Source organism: Harpia harpyja, chromosome Z (assembly GCF_026419915.1).
Source record: "Harpia harpyja isolate bHarHar1 chromosome Z, bHarHar1 primary haplotype, whole genome shotgun sequence".
Classification (NCBI taxonomy): domain Eukaryota; kingdom Metazoa; phylum Chordata; class Aves; order Accipitriformes; family Accipitridae; genus Harpia; species Harpia harpyja.
The window spans coordinates 10,725,591-10,744,748 of record NC_068969.1 but is presented as its reverse complement, the minus strand read 5'-3'; the positions used below and the strand labels follow the sequence as shown (position 1 = coordinate 10,744,748).

The following is a 19,158-nucleotide window of genomic DNA, read 5'->3' as shown; positions in this document are numbered from 1 at the left end:
AGGGTTGTGTAAGGCATCCTACAGATTGGAAATTGATCTGTGATTTTACCAGATTTCAGGGTCTTTTGCTGATTTCTTTCCTAATTTTTGGACATAATTAAGTGAGATTAAGCTTTGTGTTTGTATTTTCTTTTGTTTATAGCAACAATTAAAGCATAGCTCCTTTGTAGGAGGATGGTTGGGAAGAAGAGGAGCATGTTGGAAAAGACAAAGTAGATTAACTTTTTAAAAATTTCCAGTAAATACTGGAGTCTTGTTAAAAGCATAATGTTCCAAAGCACACTGTTGGTTTCCTGATGGTGATATGCCTTCTCAAGATAAAAATTGTAGTTAACTCCTGTTCTAGCATATGAAGTACAGAAGTGATTTTTTTTTTCCCCAGGGATGTTTGCTATGTTCTGATTAATAGTATTTCAGTCATTAATTACTTTGAAACTCTTATTGATGAGCATAAACTGTTCTACTGTAGTCCAAGGCAGCAATTTAAATTGTAGCAATGATAAGATTACGATCTATTTTGATTTTAGGATTTTCTGGAATGTGCCAGTGAATGTTGCATTCGACATAATGTCCAACCTGTAAAAGCTTTTATAGAGAAAATGATACAGACATATGAAATGATGATTGTTAGACATGGGTAAGATTCTCATTACTGTTTCACAATCAGTATTTGTTGTAATTTTGGCTTATACCATAGTGGTTATTTGTATCAAGTATAAAAGGACTTAAGGGTAGCAAAATGTTTCTGTTTGTATTTCAATAGTTGATCACCAATAATGCTTTTACATGTACAAAAATTCCTGTGAATGTATGTCTGGTGAATTGTACTACTCTTGATAGCAGAAGTAGCCTCACCTGTGTAATGATTTTAGGTGCGGCTATCAGTATGGTGAAGACTTAGGACTGCAAAAGTTTGTCTGTATTAAAATATTAGTTATCATATCTCTGCCATTTTATTCCTAGCTTTTATTAGTGAATAGCAACTGTGTGGAGAAAATATATTTAATATGACATTAGCCATATGATTATTAATAATCAGCTTATTAATTAGTCTTTTCAGTGTGACGTTGTTATAGTTGTATCCTTCTGCTGGGTGACTAAAAAAGTGATTTTGAAATGTGGGTGAAGATAGTTTCATGATTTTTTTTTTTTATTATTATTATTATTTGGGGGGGGGGGGGAGTATAGTACACGTGCTTACTGTTTGTATTCTTCCAGAACTTCGTTATAAACTCTGTCTAGACTGAAAAGAAACTAGAAAGTAATCTTTGATTCAGCAAATAAATTAACTAGTGTGGTGGTAAATCTGTGTTTTAGAAGACAACTTGTGTACAGTGGCTGTGCAATCAGATTTGCATGTGCAAATAAACTGGTTTTGCCTAAATGAAGTTTTGTATATACCAACCAGATTTACTTGCTCTGCTTTTTGAAAATTAGGTGAAAATTAGCTTTAAGCATATGAACGATGCTGTTGGCCTTCATGTGGTCTGTAAGAGTCTAAATGGCAAGAGAAATTTATTAATAGCTTTTTTTTTTTTCTATCTAACAGCTTTATGCTGGTAGGGGAATCTTTTTCTGGGAAGACCAAAGTTCTACATGTGTTGGCAGAAACACTGTCTCTTATGAAAGAGCGTGGTTATGGTGAAGAAGAAAAAGTAATTTTTAGAACTGTAAATCCAAAATCAATCACTATGGGTCAGCTTTTTGGGCAGTTTGATATGGTATCCCATGAGGTAATGTGTGTTTTTAAAATAGTGTATAATAATTGCCCACCTTTATCTGTTTCTTCCTCTCTCACCTGCTGTGGTTTTCATGGGGTTTGTATGAGTGCACTTGTGTAAGTATATTCTAACTTCAGCTTAACTCATGGTGTCATTCCCAGTTATTTTCAGGGGGCAGGAAAAGCAGTTTACAAGGCTGCTGCTTCTGGTTTTTAAGTCCCAATTCCAGACAGCATTTCTTCATCTTTTCCCTGGACTCCAGACAGTGTTTATAGGGCTGTGCTATAAATGAAATTACTGGTGTGGTTTTAAGAAAAAGAAGCAAACATACCAGTGTGGGTTCAAGACTAGAAGCTAATAATCCTGTCTGTTTTTTCTGCTTTTTAGTATTTCTAGTGCTTTCTTTTTTTTTTCCTTTTCCTGTATATGTCAGACCTCCATTATTCTGGATAGTAAACCACTGAAATCATAATTTTATGATTTTACGATTTTAAACACAGATGAGAACACAATTATAAGTTTTATTTTAACTAATACTTTTATGGATTGTTTTAAATTAGTGTACTAAAAAAATACATTACCAAGTGTGTATGCACTTATGTAGGCTTAAATATGCAAAAAACCCACAATAGCATTCTGAGGGTCATTGTCCTAATATAGTTGCATCTATGCTAGGAAATCATACCACATTTAACTGTATTCATTTCTCTCTCTGTTCCTAACCAATATAATCAAAGTAATGCAAAAACTATCTAGAAAAACTTATGGACTTGTGGGTCCCTAAGTGTGAAACGTAGGTTTGGAGAAAAAACTGTATGAAAAAGTGAATGTGAAATAGTGAGACTTAGGGTGACTCTGGGGAGAAACAGATGCAAGATAGAGCAGAAGCACTTCTAAGTTTCTGTAAACTGAGTTGCTGTTTGTTACAATATTTTTTAAAGTGATGCAAGATAGAGCAGAAGCACTTCTAAGTTTCTGTAAACTGAGTTGCTGTTTGTTACAATATTTTTTAAAGTGATGCAAGATAGAGCAGAAGCACTTCTAAGTTTCTGTAAACTGAGTTGCTGTTTGTTACAGTATTTTTTAAAGTGAAAAAAACACTACTTTAAAATTTGCTGATGTTGCATGACCCTCAGTGAAACTGCAAAGTTATGTTCTGCTCTCTGCAGAACAAGAGAAGAATAAAAGAGAGGAATAATGAAGAGGAAATAGAAGGTTTTTCTGTTACTTGCAGTTTAAATTGAACTATGTGTACTGTCTTACTTTTCATTCCTACGTTCTCCCCCTCTAGTGGACAGATGGTATAATTGCTAATACTTTCAGAGAATTTGCATTATCTGAGACTCCTGAACGCAAATGGGTTATCTTTGATGGCCCAATTGACACTCTGTGGATAGAAAGCATGAACACAGTTCTGGATGACAACAAAAAGGTATCAGTCAGTGGAAATAAATGCCTAAATAAAATAATGTGACATTTTGAAAATATTCTTCTACATATAAAACCACAAATGCAAACAGCAGTGCCTGGCATTTGCAAAGAGTAAGTGCAAAGTGGCTTTGGTAACAAGTTGTAAGCTTTTTTTGGTTGTTTGTTTTTGGTTTTTTGACTTTAATGGAATCATAATCACAGAATCAACTAATTGCTGTAAGACATTAAATATATATTTCCTTAATGCCATATTGTAAGCTTGTAACATAAAAAATTGAAATTTAAATTTAAAAGATTACATTTAATTATATTTAATGTAAATCCCACAGTTTCAAAACTTGCACAAACTTAGGCGCTTACATTTAAAGGCAATCCCAAGACGCAAAGGGTTGTATTTTCAAAATTAATGACTTCTGAAGCCAAAGTTGTAACCTTACAGCACTTCTGAAAATGGGCCTTAGGAGTCTCAAAGTGAATATAAAAATTAGAGATGACATTTTAAATTTAAGTTCTGGATGATAGTGTGTCAAAATACTCAAACTGGAGTTTTATTTTAGTAAGTAGGAATGGTGGGTCTCCAGCTGGAATGCTTCAATGTAAGCAACAATAGCAGCAGATAGCCTTCCTTTTTTCTGCTTGCTGTCTTTTTGCAAGATTTCCTGTCATATGCAAGATTGATAGTTACCTGTAATGAACCTACTGGTAGGATAATGTGGAGTGCTGTGGTTTAAGTGAAGAATTTAGCTAACGCTTGAAAAAAATAATTATTGCTGCAAGTGATTAAACATTTTATGTGGTTGACCTTGCCTTTGGTTATACTCGGTTTTGCTGATTTTTATATAGAAATCTGTGATAGGATGCATAATTTACAACTAATTTTTTTTTTCTAATCTTGCTTGTGATTTTTTTTTTGTTATTATTAAAGCTTTGTTTGATGAGTGGGGAAATCATCCAAATGTCCCTTCAGATGAATCTTATTTTTGAAACAATGGATCTTTCCCAGGCATCAGTAAGTTTTGTATTTAATGAAAATATAAAACAAAGTTCAATATATTAAATGTATAATAAAATGAGTTTACAATTTTTCCTTAGCCTGCTACAGTCAGTCGTTGTGGTATGATTTATTTGGAACCTTCTCAACTCGGCTGGAGGCCACTTGTTATCTCTTGGTTGAGTAAACTGCCTGAACCTCTTAACTTAAAGGGACATCAAGATCTTCTGCAGGGACTTTTTGATTGGTTAATACCACCAGCATTAAGATTCCGTCAGAAACAGTGCAAGGTATTTTTTGCCATTTTTTTTCCTGCAGTAGCTAGGTGGCCATTTCTATTCTGTTACCCTTGGTAGGGAGGGACTATTCTCTCATGACAAGGACAATTAGAATGAATATGCAGCAGCCTCTTGTTGTTTTGAGAAGGGCAACTCTTGGGTCTAATTTGGAAAGTTAAAATGAGAATGTTAAGTAAGACTTGTATTGTGAGTTGATCATAGTTTTCACCTTGTTCTTTTCAAAAGTAAAGTAAGTATTTAAAACACTGATTGAGAAGTCTTCCCAAGATAATTTTGTACATTATTTTTTTCTTTAAAGATGTCATGTTGAATAGGGAAGTACTTTTTTAAGTATTAGGGGAAACGTACATGTAGTTCCTTGCAAAATCTATGTGATATAGCGCTTAGGCGTTTGCTCATGTATTGCTGTAGTTACTTCCGTGGGGTTTTTTTGTTTTAGGATTTATGACTGTAGTGGCCACGTGGTAGCTGTGAACATGGTTAACAAGCTAAATGTCTTGATGTTTCAAGGACAGAGGAGGGCAAATGATCCTTTGATAAAAGTCAGTGTAAACCTTGCCTTCAAATATTTGTTCAGAATTAGCTAATTATCTAATTATTTTAGTATTTTATCTCCAAAAGATAAACTAACTGAACACGTAAAGTATAATACCCATCCTTTTGTATCTCATAGGAGCTGGTACCTACAAGCAATACCAATGTTGTAGTAGCTCTTACACGGCTTTTTGAAATGTTGATTTGTCAAACTGTGCAAGAAGATCCCACCAACAGAAATATCCGTGCATGGATTATGGTTGGTTTTTTTAACCTGTAGAAAAATGTATATCTGTTTCTGCATATGCCAGTCTTCAAAAATAATTGGACTAATCAAAACAACTTTAGTTTGGGATAAGAGACATGTGAAACAATTTTACTACCTCCTTGCTCCTACCCCCCAAACTTTGGAGATGCCCAGATGAGACGCAGGTCTTGCAAGTAACAAATATGATTAAACATTTTACTATTTTTCCAATTAACTGGGATAAATAGTGTTTTTGGTTAGCGAAAAAGCACATTTAACAAGTAATTAGCTAAAGCAAAGTGTCTTGTTTCTCTTAAAGAAAATATGTGTTCATGTAAGACTGATGGGCTTGTTTGAGCAAAATTTCTTTGGGAAGTGTTTTCTGAGAGTTGTATTAGTTGGATGCTCTGTCCGATCTTAAATGACTGTTCTTATGAAAAACTGAAGACAACAATGTAAAAGTATTTATTTAAAATTGAACTAGAAAATTCCTAGATCCAGGTTTGCAATTAGAAAATCTTGAGACCACATGATTGAACTCTTCTCGGGCTTTATCATGGGACTTAATGCTTTAGTCAGTGGCCTTTATTTTTTTGTCATATATATCTCTCTCTATAGATATCTAGATAGACAGATAGATAGATATATCTCTCTATATCCTTGAATAAAGTTTTTGGTTTACTCTGTCTTTAATCAGATTTCTGAATCTCTTTAGACCAGGGCTATCCAAGCGTAACTTGTAACACCTATCTGCTTAACAGTATTTTTCAGAACTGTGTTTGTTAATCAGACTGTACAAGGTTCACATAATATGTCAACTTTTTAGGCAGTTGCTCATCTTTTTGCTCTTGCAGGGCTGCTTTGCTTTTGCCACAATCTGGTCCATTGGTGGAACTTGTGATGGTGACAGCAGGATAATTTTTGATATTTTCTTGAGGGAAACTGTGGCTGGGAAATCTGGAATAAATCCTGTACCAACAAGTGTGGGAAAATGGGAGTGTCCCTTTGAAGAGAAAGGCTTGGTCTATGACTACATGTATGAGGTATGATTGATTGCTTCTGTGTTGACTGGAGTGGATTCTTACGGTCTGAATGGAAGGAAAACATAGCTAGATGGATATCTTAACTTTACAAAGCTTGTTGGATGTTGTAGAGTATTGGTGTTGGATTAAATCCCACAGTGCATTTTTCACTTCTTTTTTGAATGCTAACGTGCTGACCAAATGTTTTTAGAAAACACCAAGATGTACACATCAGTTATATTTATAATGTTGCCACATTATAGTTATTCTGTAGCTAAAGCTAAGCTGATGGACCCGAATCTGGTTTCATATAGAAGAAATGTGGACTGAAGGAAAGCAGGATATTGAGCCCATAGGCAGTTTGCTTATATTACAATTTTGTTTATAGTATCCATTAGAAATGTTAGATTATAATTACACTTTTTAATTTTTGCATATGTTCTTCTGTTGGGTTTTTGTATGTTTTTGTTTGTTTGGTTTAGCTGAACAATATCTTTAAGAAAGGGGTCTAAGCTTATGTATGTACCTTAACACTTTATTAGTGAGATAAAGCAAACTAAATATGAATTTCTGAAACATTTAATATTAATTAATTTATTAAAATTCATTATTTTCATTTTTCAAAAGTGAAGTAGTAGAGAAAACCTTCCATATGTCTAGAAGTAACACCATTCTATTTTACATCTGTATTTCTTTCTAGCTGAAAGGCAGAGGATGTTGGGTTCATTGGAATGGATTTATTAAAAATATTAATTACAGTGATAAAAATGTGGAGATTCAAGATATTATAGTCCCAACTATGGATACAGTCCGATATACCTATTTGATAGAGCTATTCGTTACCCATGGGAAGTAAGTTACGTTACTTCATTGCAAATTTCTGAAATATTGGTCATAGGTAGAAATATCTCTTATTCTTTCCATTGACTTCATTGTTTTTATCAAGCCCTCAAAGGTTATTTGGCCTGTTAAAAATAGACATTTACTATAACCAATGCAATTTGTTGCCTTAAAGTCTCTTTTTGTTTGTTTTTTTTTTTTTTTTTTTTATGAAGCCTTATTATAATCCAGTTTTAGTATGCTCGTTCTGAGGATGCTGTTATGACAGCCCAAAGAGTTTTTGTACCCTCTGTCTTCTTTGGTAATGAAATTTTTTTTTTTCTTTGATTAGTCCTATCAAAATGAGTTACATTATCTGTGGTCAGATCATATAAGAGAATGAAATATAAACCAGCCTCTCATTAAATTTCAAGGCTGAAAGTTTTATGAAGTTTAAACTACTGCAAGACCTATCAGAAGAAATTTAACTCGCATGTATGTTCATGCGTACTCCAAAGCCAGTAGAATGAGGGAATGAGAAATGTCTCTTTCACTTTGTCCCCTTTGTCTTGTTGGTGGGAGCAAACTAAAATTATGAGAGGGTTATATGAACATGTTAAAACATTTTAGTTTCTTCTTAAGGTGTGTAATGTTTTTAGAGGTAGAACAAGCAGGGCAAATTAGTAAAACCTTTGACTTCTAATTGCAATTAGCATACAGTTTGTTAGTCTGTACGCTTTATTTCTTTCTTTGTGAAGACCACTGCTTTTAGTGGGACCAACAGGTACTGGGAAATCTGTGTATGTCAAGGACAAGTTAATGAACAACTTGGAAAAGGAGCGCTACTTTCCCTTCTTCATTAATTTTTCAGCTCGAACCAGTGCCAATCAGACCCAGGTTAGTAGAATAGATAATTTATGTTTCATAAAGATAACATGTATGAATATTTATTCTGTGTTTTGAATATTCCTGTCTGCGTTATAGAACATTATTATGGCCAGGCTGGACAAGAGGCGCAAAGGAGTCTTTGGCCCTCCAGTGGGAAAAAAGTGCATTATTTTTGTAGATGATATGAATATGCCTGCTTTGGAGAAGTATGGTGCACAGCCTCCTATAGAACTTTTAAGACAGTTCTGTGACCATGGATTTTGGTAATTATTTGAACTACAATTTAAACTTTTTTGTTGCTGCATTTCCTGTTATAATTATTTATTGACTTGAATTTTACTTTCAAAAACTTTTTTAAACTGCTTTGTGGATGTTAAGATAGCTTTGGTTTATATAAGAATATGTTATTTAAAGTTAGAGCAACTTCTCTCTTGCTCTTTAAGTGACTTTTCAGTTTAAGAAATTGATGATCAGATTTGGTTTGGGTTTTTTAGATTTTATTGCTGAACTTCAGCAGTATTTGTATGTATAAATAAAATCATTCTTTTACACCTGGATTTTTTTGTCTACATTTTTCATTGTTTTTATTTTTGTCAGTGCAGTTCCTTGTTTCTTTCCTTTCTTTTCCTCCTCACAGTGAATTGGCAGGTTTATATATATATATATATATATATGCAATTATATAAAACTTTTGATTTTACTCATTGCATTGGTTTTTACTGTCATCCAAGATCACAAATTTTTTTTTTAACAACACTTCAAAATAATTTTTTAAAGTAACAATGAAATCAACTGGTAATAGGCATGAAGAAAACTAAGCTAAAGGTCTGCCCTGCTTTTGAGGTTATTGGCTCTGTTTATATTGGAAGGTTGGAACAGGTGGTCTCCTGAGGTCCCTTCTAGCCTGAATATTCTGTGATTCCAGGCACTTCTCAAATACTGCTACTTTTGTGATTCCAGGCCCAAATATCTGTTGCTCTTGAATAGAGATAATACATCTTGCCACGTTACAGTTTTAAATACTTGTCTCAAAATTTCATGTCAGGTTTTATGTAACCCAGTTTAAATAAATATTCTTTCTTTCAGGCCAGCATGATGTGTTGAGATTAACTGGGCCATAGTTATAAGACTAGTTGTTCTTGGTTTTTTGTTTGTTTTTTTTTAATATAAAATATATATAAATATATAGAAAAAATATAGTATGTAATATATGTAATGTAATATATTTTTAAGTACATATGGTATGCATACAGAGAGTGCTCTGTAATATAGATGCATCTAAGCTGTAACTAATGTGTTATATCTGTAACTAACTAAATGTCACATTGCAATTTATTTTGAAGGTATGATTTAAAGGACACATCTAAAATTACACTTGTTGATGTACAGTTACTTGCTGCTATGGGGCCTCCAGGCGGTGGGAGGAATCCTGTTACTCCTCGATTTTTGCGACACTTCAACATTTGCGCTATTAATTCTTTTAGTGATGAAACAATGGTCCGCATCTTCTCTACCGTAGTAGCTTTCTACCTATGGACTAGTGAATTTTCTGCTGAGCTCTTCACAACTGGAAATCAAATTGTCACTGCCACTTTAGAGGTAAGAGGCAAATACCTTAATGGAAGTTTCCTTTAATTTGTTCAGTAAAGTTCCACTGGCTTTATAATAATTTAATTGGTGAAGTAGAGGTTTTAGATATTTTGTTCCTTCTTATTTTTAACATACAGCCTCATCTGCTTTGACAAAAGCATCTTAGTTTCATTGTTGCAGTAACCGTCTTACTCTAGGAAAATTGTCTTTAAATTTGTGTTAGTGTGGGCTCCCTAGTACCTGTCCACATAATGTCAAGACAGGCACAGGAAGCTGTCACAAACACGCAAAGACAAAATGAAAATATCAATCACAACCCTTCCAAAATTCCTTCTAAGAGAGACTAACAATGAAGAAATCACCCTCTCCACTTTCCTCCTTCCTCTCCTAGTTTTTACGCTAATTATGGGCACATCACAGCAGACTAGGGAAGCCAACATGAACATGCCGCTTTGTAGAATCTGACTCCAGTATGACAAAAGACATCACAGAAATGTTGTGAAACTGAAAGCCATTAGACCTGGCTGTATGGAATTTATTAATGTTTTGTGAAGTTTCATGTGACAGATTTTAGCAAGTGTCCCATTTGCAATGTACTATACATGTAAAGAAAGGAATGGCAAATCGTGACATTTTTGCAATGAAGCATTAAGTTGCAGACATAATATCAAAGTATAGCTTTGCCGGCTTATTACGTAGCAGAAATCATTAGCAGTGTGAACAAATCTATTGCCTACCATAAGTATTCATCATGGAAATGCATTAGGTAGCTAATATTTGACCGATGAAAAATTCTGACAGAAAATCTGGTCAGCTTCAAAGGCAAAATCAAATGGCTGAAGTTTCACAGGGGATGTGACTTCCTTCTACTGCAGAGCTGAGGCCTTTCTCAGACTTTTCCACTAGTTCTGCTTATACCCAAGGACATATTCAAGATTGAATCCATCTCATTCCAAGGACTTGCAGAGCTGGTGTTTCAGAACTACTCTTAGATAATACATTCAATGTATGAATCACAAGGCTGACTGACTACTGCCACTAGAAATCTTTTTGTAGGTCCAAATAATCCTCCCAAAACAAACAAACAAAAAAATAATTTGCAAGAAATTCACAAGTTTTGCTTCTTTAAATAGAAAATAATAGTAGCAGCTACTAGCAATTTGAATGCATTTGACTACGTGTTTAAAACATTCAGTTTTGTCAGGATACATCTTAGACCAATTTCAGAGTGTTGTATTTTAATAGTGATGGAGGTATTTCTCATCAGACTGCATCAAATTTTGTTTATACTGTTAGACTCATACGCATTTACCTGCTAGAGAATCTGTTCTAACATGAATTTTCATCCTGGTAAACAATACCTTCTAATTCCTAGGATTAAAGTATAATACAAGAACTGGGCTTTGGAATTGGCTTTGGACATGGGACAACAGGTGGAATGTGTACTCAGTACCATGGATATAGTCAAGCCTGTAACACTTGATTTCACTGTACTTTTTTTTTAGCCGGTTGATGTTTGATAATTGTCTTCACCTGTGAGTGTACAGAGACAGATTAAAAGTTTCCTCTGTCAGCATTTGCTTCAGCATGTTATTTATGTTCAATGTAATAAGAAATGACACTGTTTCTGTTACAACAGCATGAGCTAACCACAGCTGATGCATTTCACATTAGAGCAAAATATAGTCAAGAGACACTTTTCTTGATCTGCCTATTCCTTCAGCATTTTTATTGACTCTATTTTTGAGTAATTTGTAGTTATGCAAACAAATAGATTTAAACAACTGAAAATCTAGGAAGTTACCATTACATATCATTGAGTCCTTCACTTGAAGGAGGATATCATATAATTAAAGGAAGTCAAGAGATCTGATTGGTATTCCTGGTCCTACAACAGATTTCTTTACTCTTGCTACAATTACTTTTTCCATTTTCAATTAGGTTAGTAGTACATAGTTCCAGAACTGCAGAAGGTGCATCTGATACATTTGGAGGACTTTGAGATCTTTAGACATTATTAGGATTATTAAGTGTGAAATGTTTTTCTTGGAGAAATATAATTTTAGAAAACATTTAAGATTTATTGTAATAATATAGTCGGTGTTACTGTTTTGTTGATTTTGTTCTTTGTTGTTATTATCTTAAGGTGTACAAGAAAGCCATCAAAAATCTTTTGCCCACACCAGCCAAATCTCATTATACATTCAACCTGCGTGACTTTTCACGTGTTATCCATGGCTGCTTGCTCATTAAGAGAAAATCAATTGAAAGCAAACATGTAATGATTCGGCTGTTTGTACATGAGGTATTTCGGGTCTTCTATGACCGTCTAGTGGAAGACAATGATAGAGCCTGGCTGTTCAATTTAATGAGAGATATCGTGAAAGAACATTTCAAAGAAGCATTTGATTCAGTTTTTGCACACCTGAAGCAAGGAAACACACCTGTGAGTATTATGTTTAACCTGTCACAAAACAATTGCTTTCCTTATAAATTTAGGACTAGTAAGTCTCTCAATCAGAGGTGAAATTTTGGATCAAAGGTGCTTGAAATTTTGAGTTGAATGTGGCAAAATGGCTTCTTTGGAAAAAAAAAAAAGAGTAAAAATGTTTGGAAGGGTTTAAGTGTTGTACATAAGCGTTCTTTTCAAAAGTATTTCATTTAAAGTGTGGATAAACTTACTATTTTTCCATAAAAGAATTTTGTGTATTTGATAGTGAAACGAAAACTTGTTTCTTATTCAATTAAAAAAATAGTGCAATGTTTTTTTCACATTTACCCCCAAACCCCTGGGTATTTATATCTTATGAAATTCAATTTATCAAGCGTAGTGTTTTATTAAGCTCCTAGATGTCTGCATATAGAAATAAAGCATCCAATTAATCAGTAGGTCAGCAGAGCAACTTTTCAAAAAAATTCTGTCACATCTTTTCTTGGAGATGTAACACCACATACTGAATCTTTGGGCAATGGGAGATAAGGTAACAGAAACAACCAGAGTAATTTATAAATCACTACCACAAAAGTAGCTGGGATCTGCGCATAGTATTGTGCCTGCAAGGAGAAATACAAGTATAAATACTCTTCAATAGACTTCCAGAGACCTGCTTTACAGGATAAAGAAATATTCCCTTTTTAAATTTAGCCTGTGACTGAGTTACTGTGTGGTAAACAGCATTCTGTAATTGTTATGAAATTTTAGTTTTTAAAATGTTGTATGATCATGTTAGACTGTATGCCTTCTCTTCCTTTTTCTGTTTTTCTTTTTTTTCTTCCACTGTCACTTCATTGATGTATAGAAGAAATAACTTTGTGGTCGTAGTTATCCATTTCATAATATAATGAAAATTGCTAAACATACATCTGTATAAATTTGGTGTAATCTGAAGGTCATGATTGTGAGACTGCTAATGGCTATTTGAGCCAATTATGTTCCAAGAACAAATTAAGAATAAGTATATTGTTTAATATGGGAAATAGAGAATTTTGAGGTGGGTATTATCTGTGAGTCAAAATATTTCAGAGTGCTTGTTTCATGTCTTGAGTATTTGTCTAAATTCTCCTTTGTTTTCTAAAATTCCAGTGAGGGATATGTTCATTAAATATTAAACTTGATTTCATAATTTGTTGAATATTTACCATAGGTAACGGAAGAAAACATGAGAAGTTTGTTTTTTGGTGACTACATGAATCCAGAACTTGAGGGAGATGAAAGACTTTATGTTGAAATTCCAAGCATTCAGCTGTTCAGTGATGTTGTGGAGCAGTGTTTGGATGAATATAATCAGACCCACAAAACAAGAATGAACCTTGTAGTTTTCAGGTGCATTGATCTGTATTATTAAGAGCTTTAAGCAGTAGTTGATAATTCAGTATATCCAATTTTGTGGGCTGTGTTTTTTGTATGTCTCCTCCCCTTTATGCATCCACAAAAGTGTGTGTGGTGTTACACTGTTCTGCATGGAAGTGAACTGATTTTTCTCTTATGCCCCTGCTTTTTCTATCCAAAAGTAAATAACGAGAAGTTTTTCTCCTAAGGGGCTTTGAATACATCCCTTGGTTGTTAAAGAAACATTGTGCGCCAAATCAGGTGGGTGCTCTGCTTCTGCTAGGCCTCTGTTAGGGGTGAAGATGGGTATCAGTTTTGTCTGCAGCCACTGGACTTTCATTTCACCAAGGACAAGGATTCTATGGTTGTGAGGTACAGAGTGAGATATAACACAATCATCGCCATCTGTCTGCTCCGTTGTGATGCAGCACAGCTGTGCCCCACTTCGGGGTGTGTACCTAGCCTGGTGCTGTAGCTAATCCTATGAAAGTTTAGACTCTGCGGGCTGCTATTGTTACCTTAACTTGTGATCAGGCAGAACTACAACTGAGACAGATTGGGAGGTCAGAACTCCCTCCTCCTCTTTATTGCTAGAGATTACTGCCTCTTCATACTTGCCAGTGTAACTTGACACATAGATGCTTTGTGAAGGTAATTAGGGATAGTTTAAACACTTCTAATAGCAGTTTATTTCAGTCTAGGTCATTTTGACGAGCTGGATTTGTGAGTACCTTTATATACAGCTATGCTGGGAGTTTGAAGAGCTGGCGGCCTCTGATCAGAGGGCACTTCCTGAGTGTAGAAGCAATATCCCAGTTACCTCACTGAACAGCAGCTGGGAGAGCATGTCTGACTGTAGGCTTAGAGTCCAATCTCATGGATAACATCTGGATTTGACTCTCTTATTTTTCTAACCAATCAAAATAAACAAGAATTTATCTTCTTTGAAATGCCTTAACCTTTTTTTGAGACCACTTTTAACTGCTACTCAGCTTACTTTAACTACCCTGTGCCTTGTGCTGAAACAGGCCATTTCCTATAGACCTTGCTGCATACTCCAAGATAAACTGTACTTGTGTTTTCACAATAGATAGGACTCTCAGTAATGTGCAGATACTGCTTTCTGAAGATGTTGTTCCAATATCTATTTCACATGTAAGTTATAAAATACTGCCAGAGGCAGAGGGTGTTGATATAACCCGTTTTTCCCCAGTTGTTCCTTTAAAAGTATTTAAATTGTTATACTTCAAGAAAGTTAAAACTGATAATACTGTTATGGTTTAGAAGTAGAGAATTTCTGTTGGTTTTCTTTGACACCTTTATCCATATAGAGCTCCTGTTCTCACCACTGCCTATTCCTTTCAGTAATTTGTAGTAATTTGTCATTTAGCTAAATACTGATGTTTGTATAATAGAAGAATTGTAAGTTTTATTTTATTTTGTGGTGCAAACCCACTCCCTTTCTTCCTCTTCCCCACCACCCCACCCCGCCTTCAGAAATTTGTTTTGGAGATGCTACTTCTATACGTTCACAAATTTATATGTATATGTATTTCTGCCATTCTGGTAATCAGCACATTTCAAATACAGGTATGTGTTGGAACATTTGTCTCGTATAAGTCGTATTCTGAAGCAGCCAGGGGGTAATGCTTTGTTGGTTGGAATGGGAGGAAGTGGACGTCAGTCTTTGACTCGTCTAGCAGCATTCATGGCAAAAATGTGTGTTTTTCAACCAGAGATTTCTAAGACCTATGGTACAAAAGAGTGGAGAGAAGATCTGAAAGTGAGTATTAATAACCTGTCTGCATTTTGACTTAATTCTGAGGAAGGATGTTTTGGAATATACAATATTTCAACTGTCTTGCATTTTTAGAGTCTTCTGAAGAATGCTGGTGTAAAAGGCTTGAAAACTGTATTTATAATCACAGATTCACAAATTAAAGAAGAAAGCTTTTTAGAAGATGTTGACAGTGTCCTCAACACTGGGGAGGTACCCAATCTTTTTGCAGCAGATGAAAAACAAGAAATTATAGAGGTATCTTTAGAAATTCTCTTTAATGTCACCTCCCTTTTAAGCTATTTTGTCAGTTCAGTGTGAAGTGTGGCCTTTGGATATATGCACTTAATTCTGTGACTTTTTTTGAGACCTTAGATAAATCAGCCAGTTATTATTAAACTTATGGAGTAGCTTATGCCTACTACTAGCTTTAGTTCTGACCTGGCATTCTGTTCACAAACACATTAAGTTGTGCATTTAGGGAGCTTTGATTGTTCACAAACGCCCTGTGGCCATAATTATTTTTTGCAGTTTATTGTGCACAAAAAGAATCTACCTCATAATGTTTTCATTGATCAATTAAGGACAAAGACTTTTTTTTAAAAAAACACAGCCTGCTTTTGTCAATAGACCCTTGCTGTCTAGAACACTATGGCGTTTTAGACAGAATTTCAGTCTTGACATTTCTACTCAGAGAGAAGTTGGGGAAGGGTGCTCCATGAATTCAGGCTCAGAAGTAAAGATGCAATGTACTCAGGCAATTTAAAAAAAATTTCTAACTAAAATCAGGCTTAGATTTTCAAAATAGCAGTCACCAGTTGGGAGTGAGGGGCATCAGTCTTTGTATACATCAAGCTGGAAACAATGTTAGCTAACAATATTTGGAACTGTATGCTGTGCTGTCTTCATATCTCTGTAGTATGTTTACTAATAAATTTCTTAGGTATGCTTCTATTGACATTCAGAGCGGTCCTTAGTACATACACAAATGTTTTTTATTGAAATAGCTATGTCACTTGATAAATGTTACTGTATTGTTTGTTCTTGTGCTTAAGTTATAGAGCATGTTGATACCTGTATTCCATGTATTTTGCAAAGAAGTTAGATTATAATTCTAACCATCTTTCTCTATTACTGTTTCATTCTTGCCAGGTATATAATAACAATATTAAGATAATGTGGCTCTCTTGCAATTTTATAGTTTGTATGAACATATTCAATTGGTGTATGCTAGAACTTGGTAGCTATCCATAATATGCCAACTGGACCAAAGTTGGTTTTTACTCATTTAAATCTGCTCCATCAAAATATTTCCACTTTTACTCTATTGCTACTAAACTAATTTTTGTCATTTATTTTAATTGTGGGATTATGTAAAGTATACATGCTTTTGTGGAAGAATAATTTGAGTTTTAGGGGTTTATAGTCAGTGTTTCATGGATTGTTAATTGAGGATAATAATACTTTTATGAAGTAGTCTTTAATTTCAAATCTAGAGGTTTCTTGTTTTGAGAGATTATTGGTTTTGGTAAATGAACAAATGGAATATGTTTTGATGTTTGAAACTTAAATATTCCTCTCCAGTTACATAAATACAGCATATTTTAGTATAATATTAAAGCTAAAAAAGTCCTTAGTAAGTTAATGCCTTGAAATATCGTTTAGGGGACTTACGTGGCACTTAAGCGTAGATGATGAGAAAAACATTTGCTTTTATTGTAGTGGCTTTTGTGTAATGAGAGTAGTAATTTGCCTCATCTGTTTCTATCTTCTAAATCTTTGAGTGACTGAAGATTGATTGTAGTTAAACCTGATAGTTGTATTTATCATTAGAAGGGTTTGGTTCTTTATTTCTTGAGGCATCTGATTATGAATTTTGATTCTTCAGAATGTCTTAACCCTCTGTCTGATCTTAATGTGTCTTATCCATCTGGAACTCATCTTGGGATGGATTTTTAGTTTTTGTTCTGGTGTATTCTCAGTTGCTCAAAGCAGCAGATGAGTTGTCAAGGTCACAGATAAATACTGTGACCTTGACCTTGACTCAAATCCTATTCTCAAATAGTATTTACTACTTTATTTACTACTACTTTATTTATTTAATACAGTTTTTCTAGTTTATTCTGTTTCATTTATCAATAAAAAATTTACGTCATGGTGATGCTCATTAACAGGATTGATATAGGACTTTAGAAGTGCTTAACGAGAAATTATATAACAGTTTTTACACTATGTGTTATTCCTAAGGGTGTTCGTGCAATAGTTCAGGCTGGCAATAAACATGAAGAACTCAGTCCCTTGGCCTTGTTTGCATTTTTTGTGAACCGTTGCAAAGAAAATCTCCATATTGTGGTAGCATTCAGCCCAATTGGAGATGCTTTCCGCAGTCGTCTGAGGCAGTTTCCCTCACTCATCAACTGCTGTACTATTGATTGGTTCCAGGTACGTGAAAGTATTTATATTGTTTTCTCAACAAACTACTTCAGTTTTCTAAGAATCTGTATTTTTATGTCCCATTAGATTTTTCTCTTGTCTTCTGTATAGAAGTACTCCATGTTTTTCAAAATTTTAAAATAGCATAGGCATTTTTTGTAATATTTTGGGAGCTCTTTGATATGCAATCTAAGCATTTTTACAACTAAGGAAACTTAAATTTTGTTGCTACAAATTTTACATTTCTGAAGTAGTGAATAGTCTCAGTTTGGTGATGGTAATTTGTCATTTTATTGCATAGTATGTGTGTTTTAAAGGACTAGAGAAACAATTTCAATGTGATTGTAAAATGATCATAATTTCTGCTCCCTGTTAAGAGGTCATGCATCATGGGAATAACTAGCAAATACAAGTCCTGTTGTTTATCAGTAGATCTTTTATAGCAGAATAAAACTTGGAAAATTACTGTAGTTAACAATCCTCGATGTAATGGGTGTTACTCTCAGTGAAGTGCAGTTAGCTCTATAGCTTGGCCTGGTGCTGACATTAATTAATTTTTCTGCCAAAGGATGACATAGACACAGAAATCTTTGGGTAGAATGGCAATATGTAGCTTTTAACTAGAAGGTCAGCCAGGAGTTGCCAGAGAAGATTGCATGGGTAGTGACCCTGCTGCCTGATCTAACCCTCATATCAGTTAATTTTTCTTGAGACGTAATTGGGACTAGTGTGTCTCGTTCTGGTGGTTTGAATGGTAAAAATTGTTTTTAAATTATAAAGACTGCTAACAGCTGAATTTTAGAAATGCTTCTCTCTTCACTTCTCCCTCAGCCGTGGCCTGAAGATGCCCTTGAACGTGTGGCTAATAAGTTCTTAGAAACACTTCAGCTCACAGACAGTGAGCGTCAGGAAGTTGTGCCAATCTGTAAATACTTTCATACTTCAGTTTTGTCACTCTCTGTAAGGTCAGTCTGTTTCTGTTGAAAACAACTCATTAATTTATAGAAATATTAAGAGGGAAAAGATTATGCTGTTGAAAGTAGTAAATTGAGCAACACAGAACTCAAAGGTTGAATTTTTAGAAGCAAGAAACAACAATATAGTAGGTGATTGAGTTTCATTACTACTAGTTTCTGTTTTAAAAGTTAATGTATACTATCTGCGTGCATAAAAATATATAAAATTGTCGAAATTGTTTACTCCTATTATTTGTCAAACAGTTACATAACTTTGCTAACAATAGTTAAACTAGAAAAAGAAAACAAAACTTAAAGGTACTCTTTTCTTTTTTTTTTTTTTTTTTAATAGGTTCTTGCAAAGTCTGGGACGCCATAATTATGTTACTCCTGCTTCTTATCTTGAGCTTATTGCTGCGTTTCGGAAACTTCTTACTCAGAAACGAGACGCTGTAATGAAAGCCAAGAAGAAATATGTGAATGGACTAGATAAACTAGCTTTTGCTGAATCACAAGTGAGTTAGGACAAAAATGGAACTGAAAATACAAAATGTTTGGCAAAAGCTGGTCTTTTCCTGGAGAAGTCAGTCAAAAGCATTACTTCAGATTTTGTTTAGCTCT

At 34.3% G+C, this 19,158-nt stretch overlaps 1 protein-coding gene across 1 annotated transcript in view; it reads left to right on the top strand.

The window, feature by feature from the left end:
- The window catches only part of DNAH12 (dynein axonemal heavy chain 12), a 72,794-nt gene that overhangs the window by 28,720 nt on the left and 24,916 nt on the right, over positions 1-19,158 (top strand). Inside the window, exons 29-46 of the mRNA XM_052778441.1 lie at positions 528-637; positions 1,550-1,733; positions 3,013-3,153; positions 4,078-4,161; positions 4,245-4,433; positions 5,116-5,235; positions 6,078-6,266; positions 6,946-7,097; positions 7,823-7,961; positions 8,049-8,215; positions 9,296-9,551; positions 11,689-11,988; positions 13,187-13,365; positions 14,962-15,154; positions 15,245-15,406; positions 17,396-17,590; positions 18,413-18,546; positions 18,890-19,052. Of these exons, the coding sequence (XP_052634401.1) occupies positions 528-637; positions 1,550-1,733; positions 3,013-3,153; positions 4,078-4,161; positions 4,245-4,433; positions 5,116-5,235; positions 6,078-6,266; positions 6,946-7,097; positions 7,823-7,961; positions 8,049-8,215; positions 9,296-9,551; positions 11,689-11,988; positions 13,187-13,365; positions 14,962-15,154; positions 15,245-15,406; positions 17,396-17,590; positions 18,413-18,546; positions 18,890-19,052 (3,057 nt within the window). The remainder of the gene's footprint in view (positions 1-527; positions 638-1,549; positions 1,734-3,012; positions 3,154-4,077; positions 4,162-4,244; positions 4,434-5,115; positions 5,236-6,077; positions 6,267-6,945; positions 7,098-7,822; positions 7,962-8,048; positions 8,216-9,295; positions 9,552-11,688; positions 11,989-13,186; positions 13,366-14,961; positions 15,155-15,244; positions 15,407-17,395; positions 17,591-18,412; positions 18,547-18,889; positions 19,053-19,158) is intronic.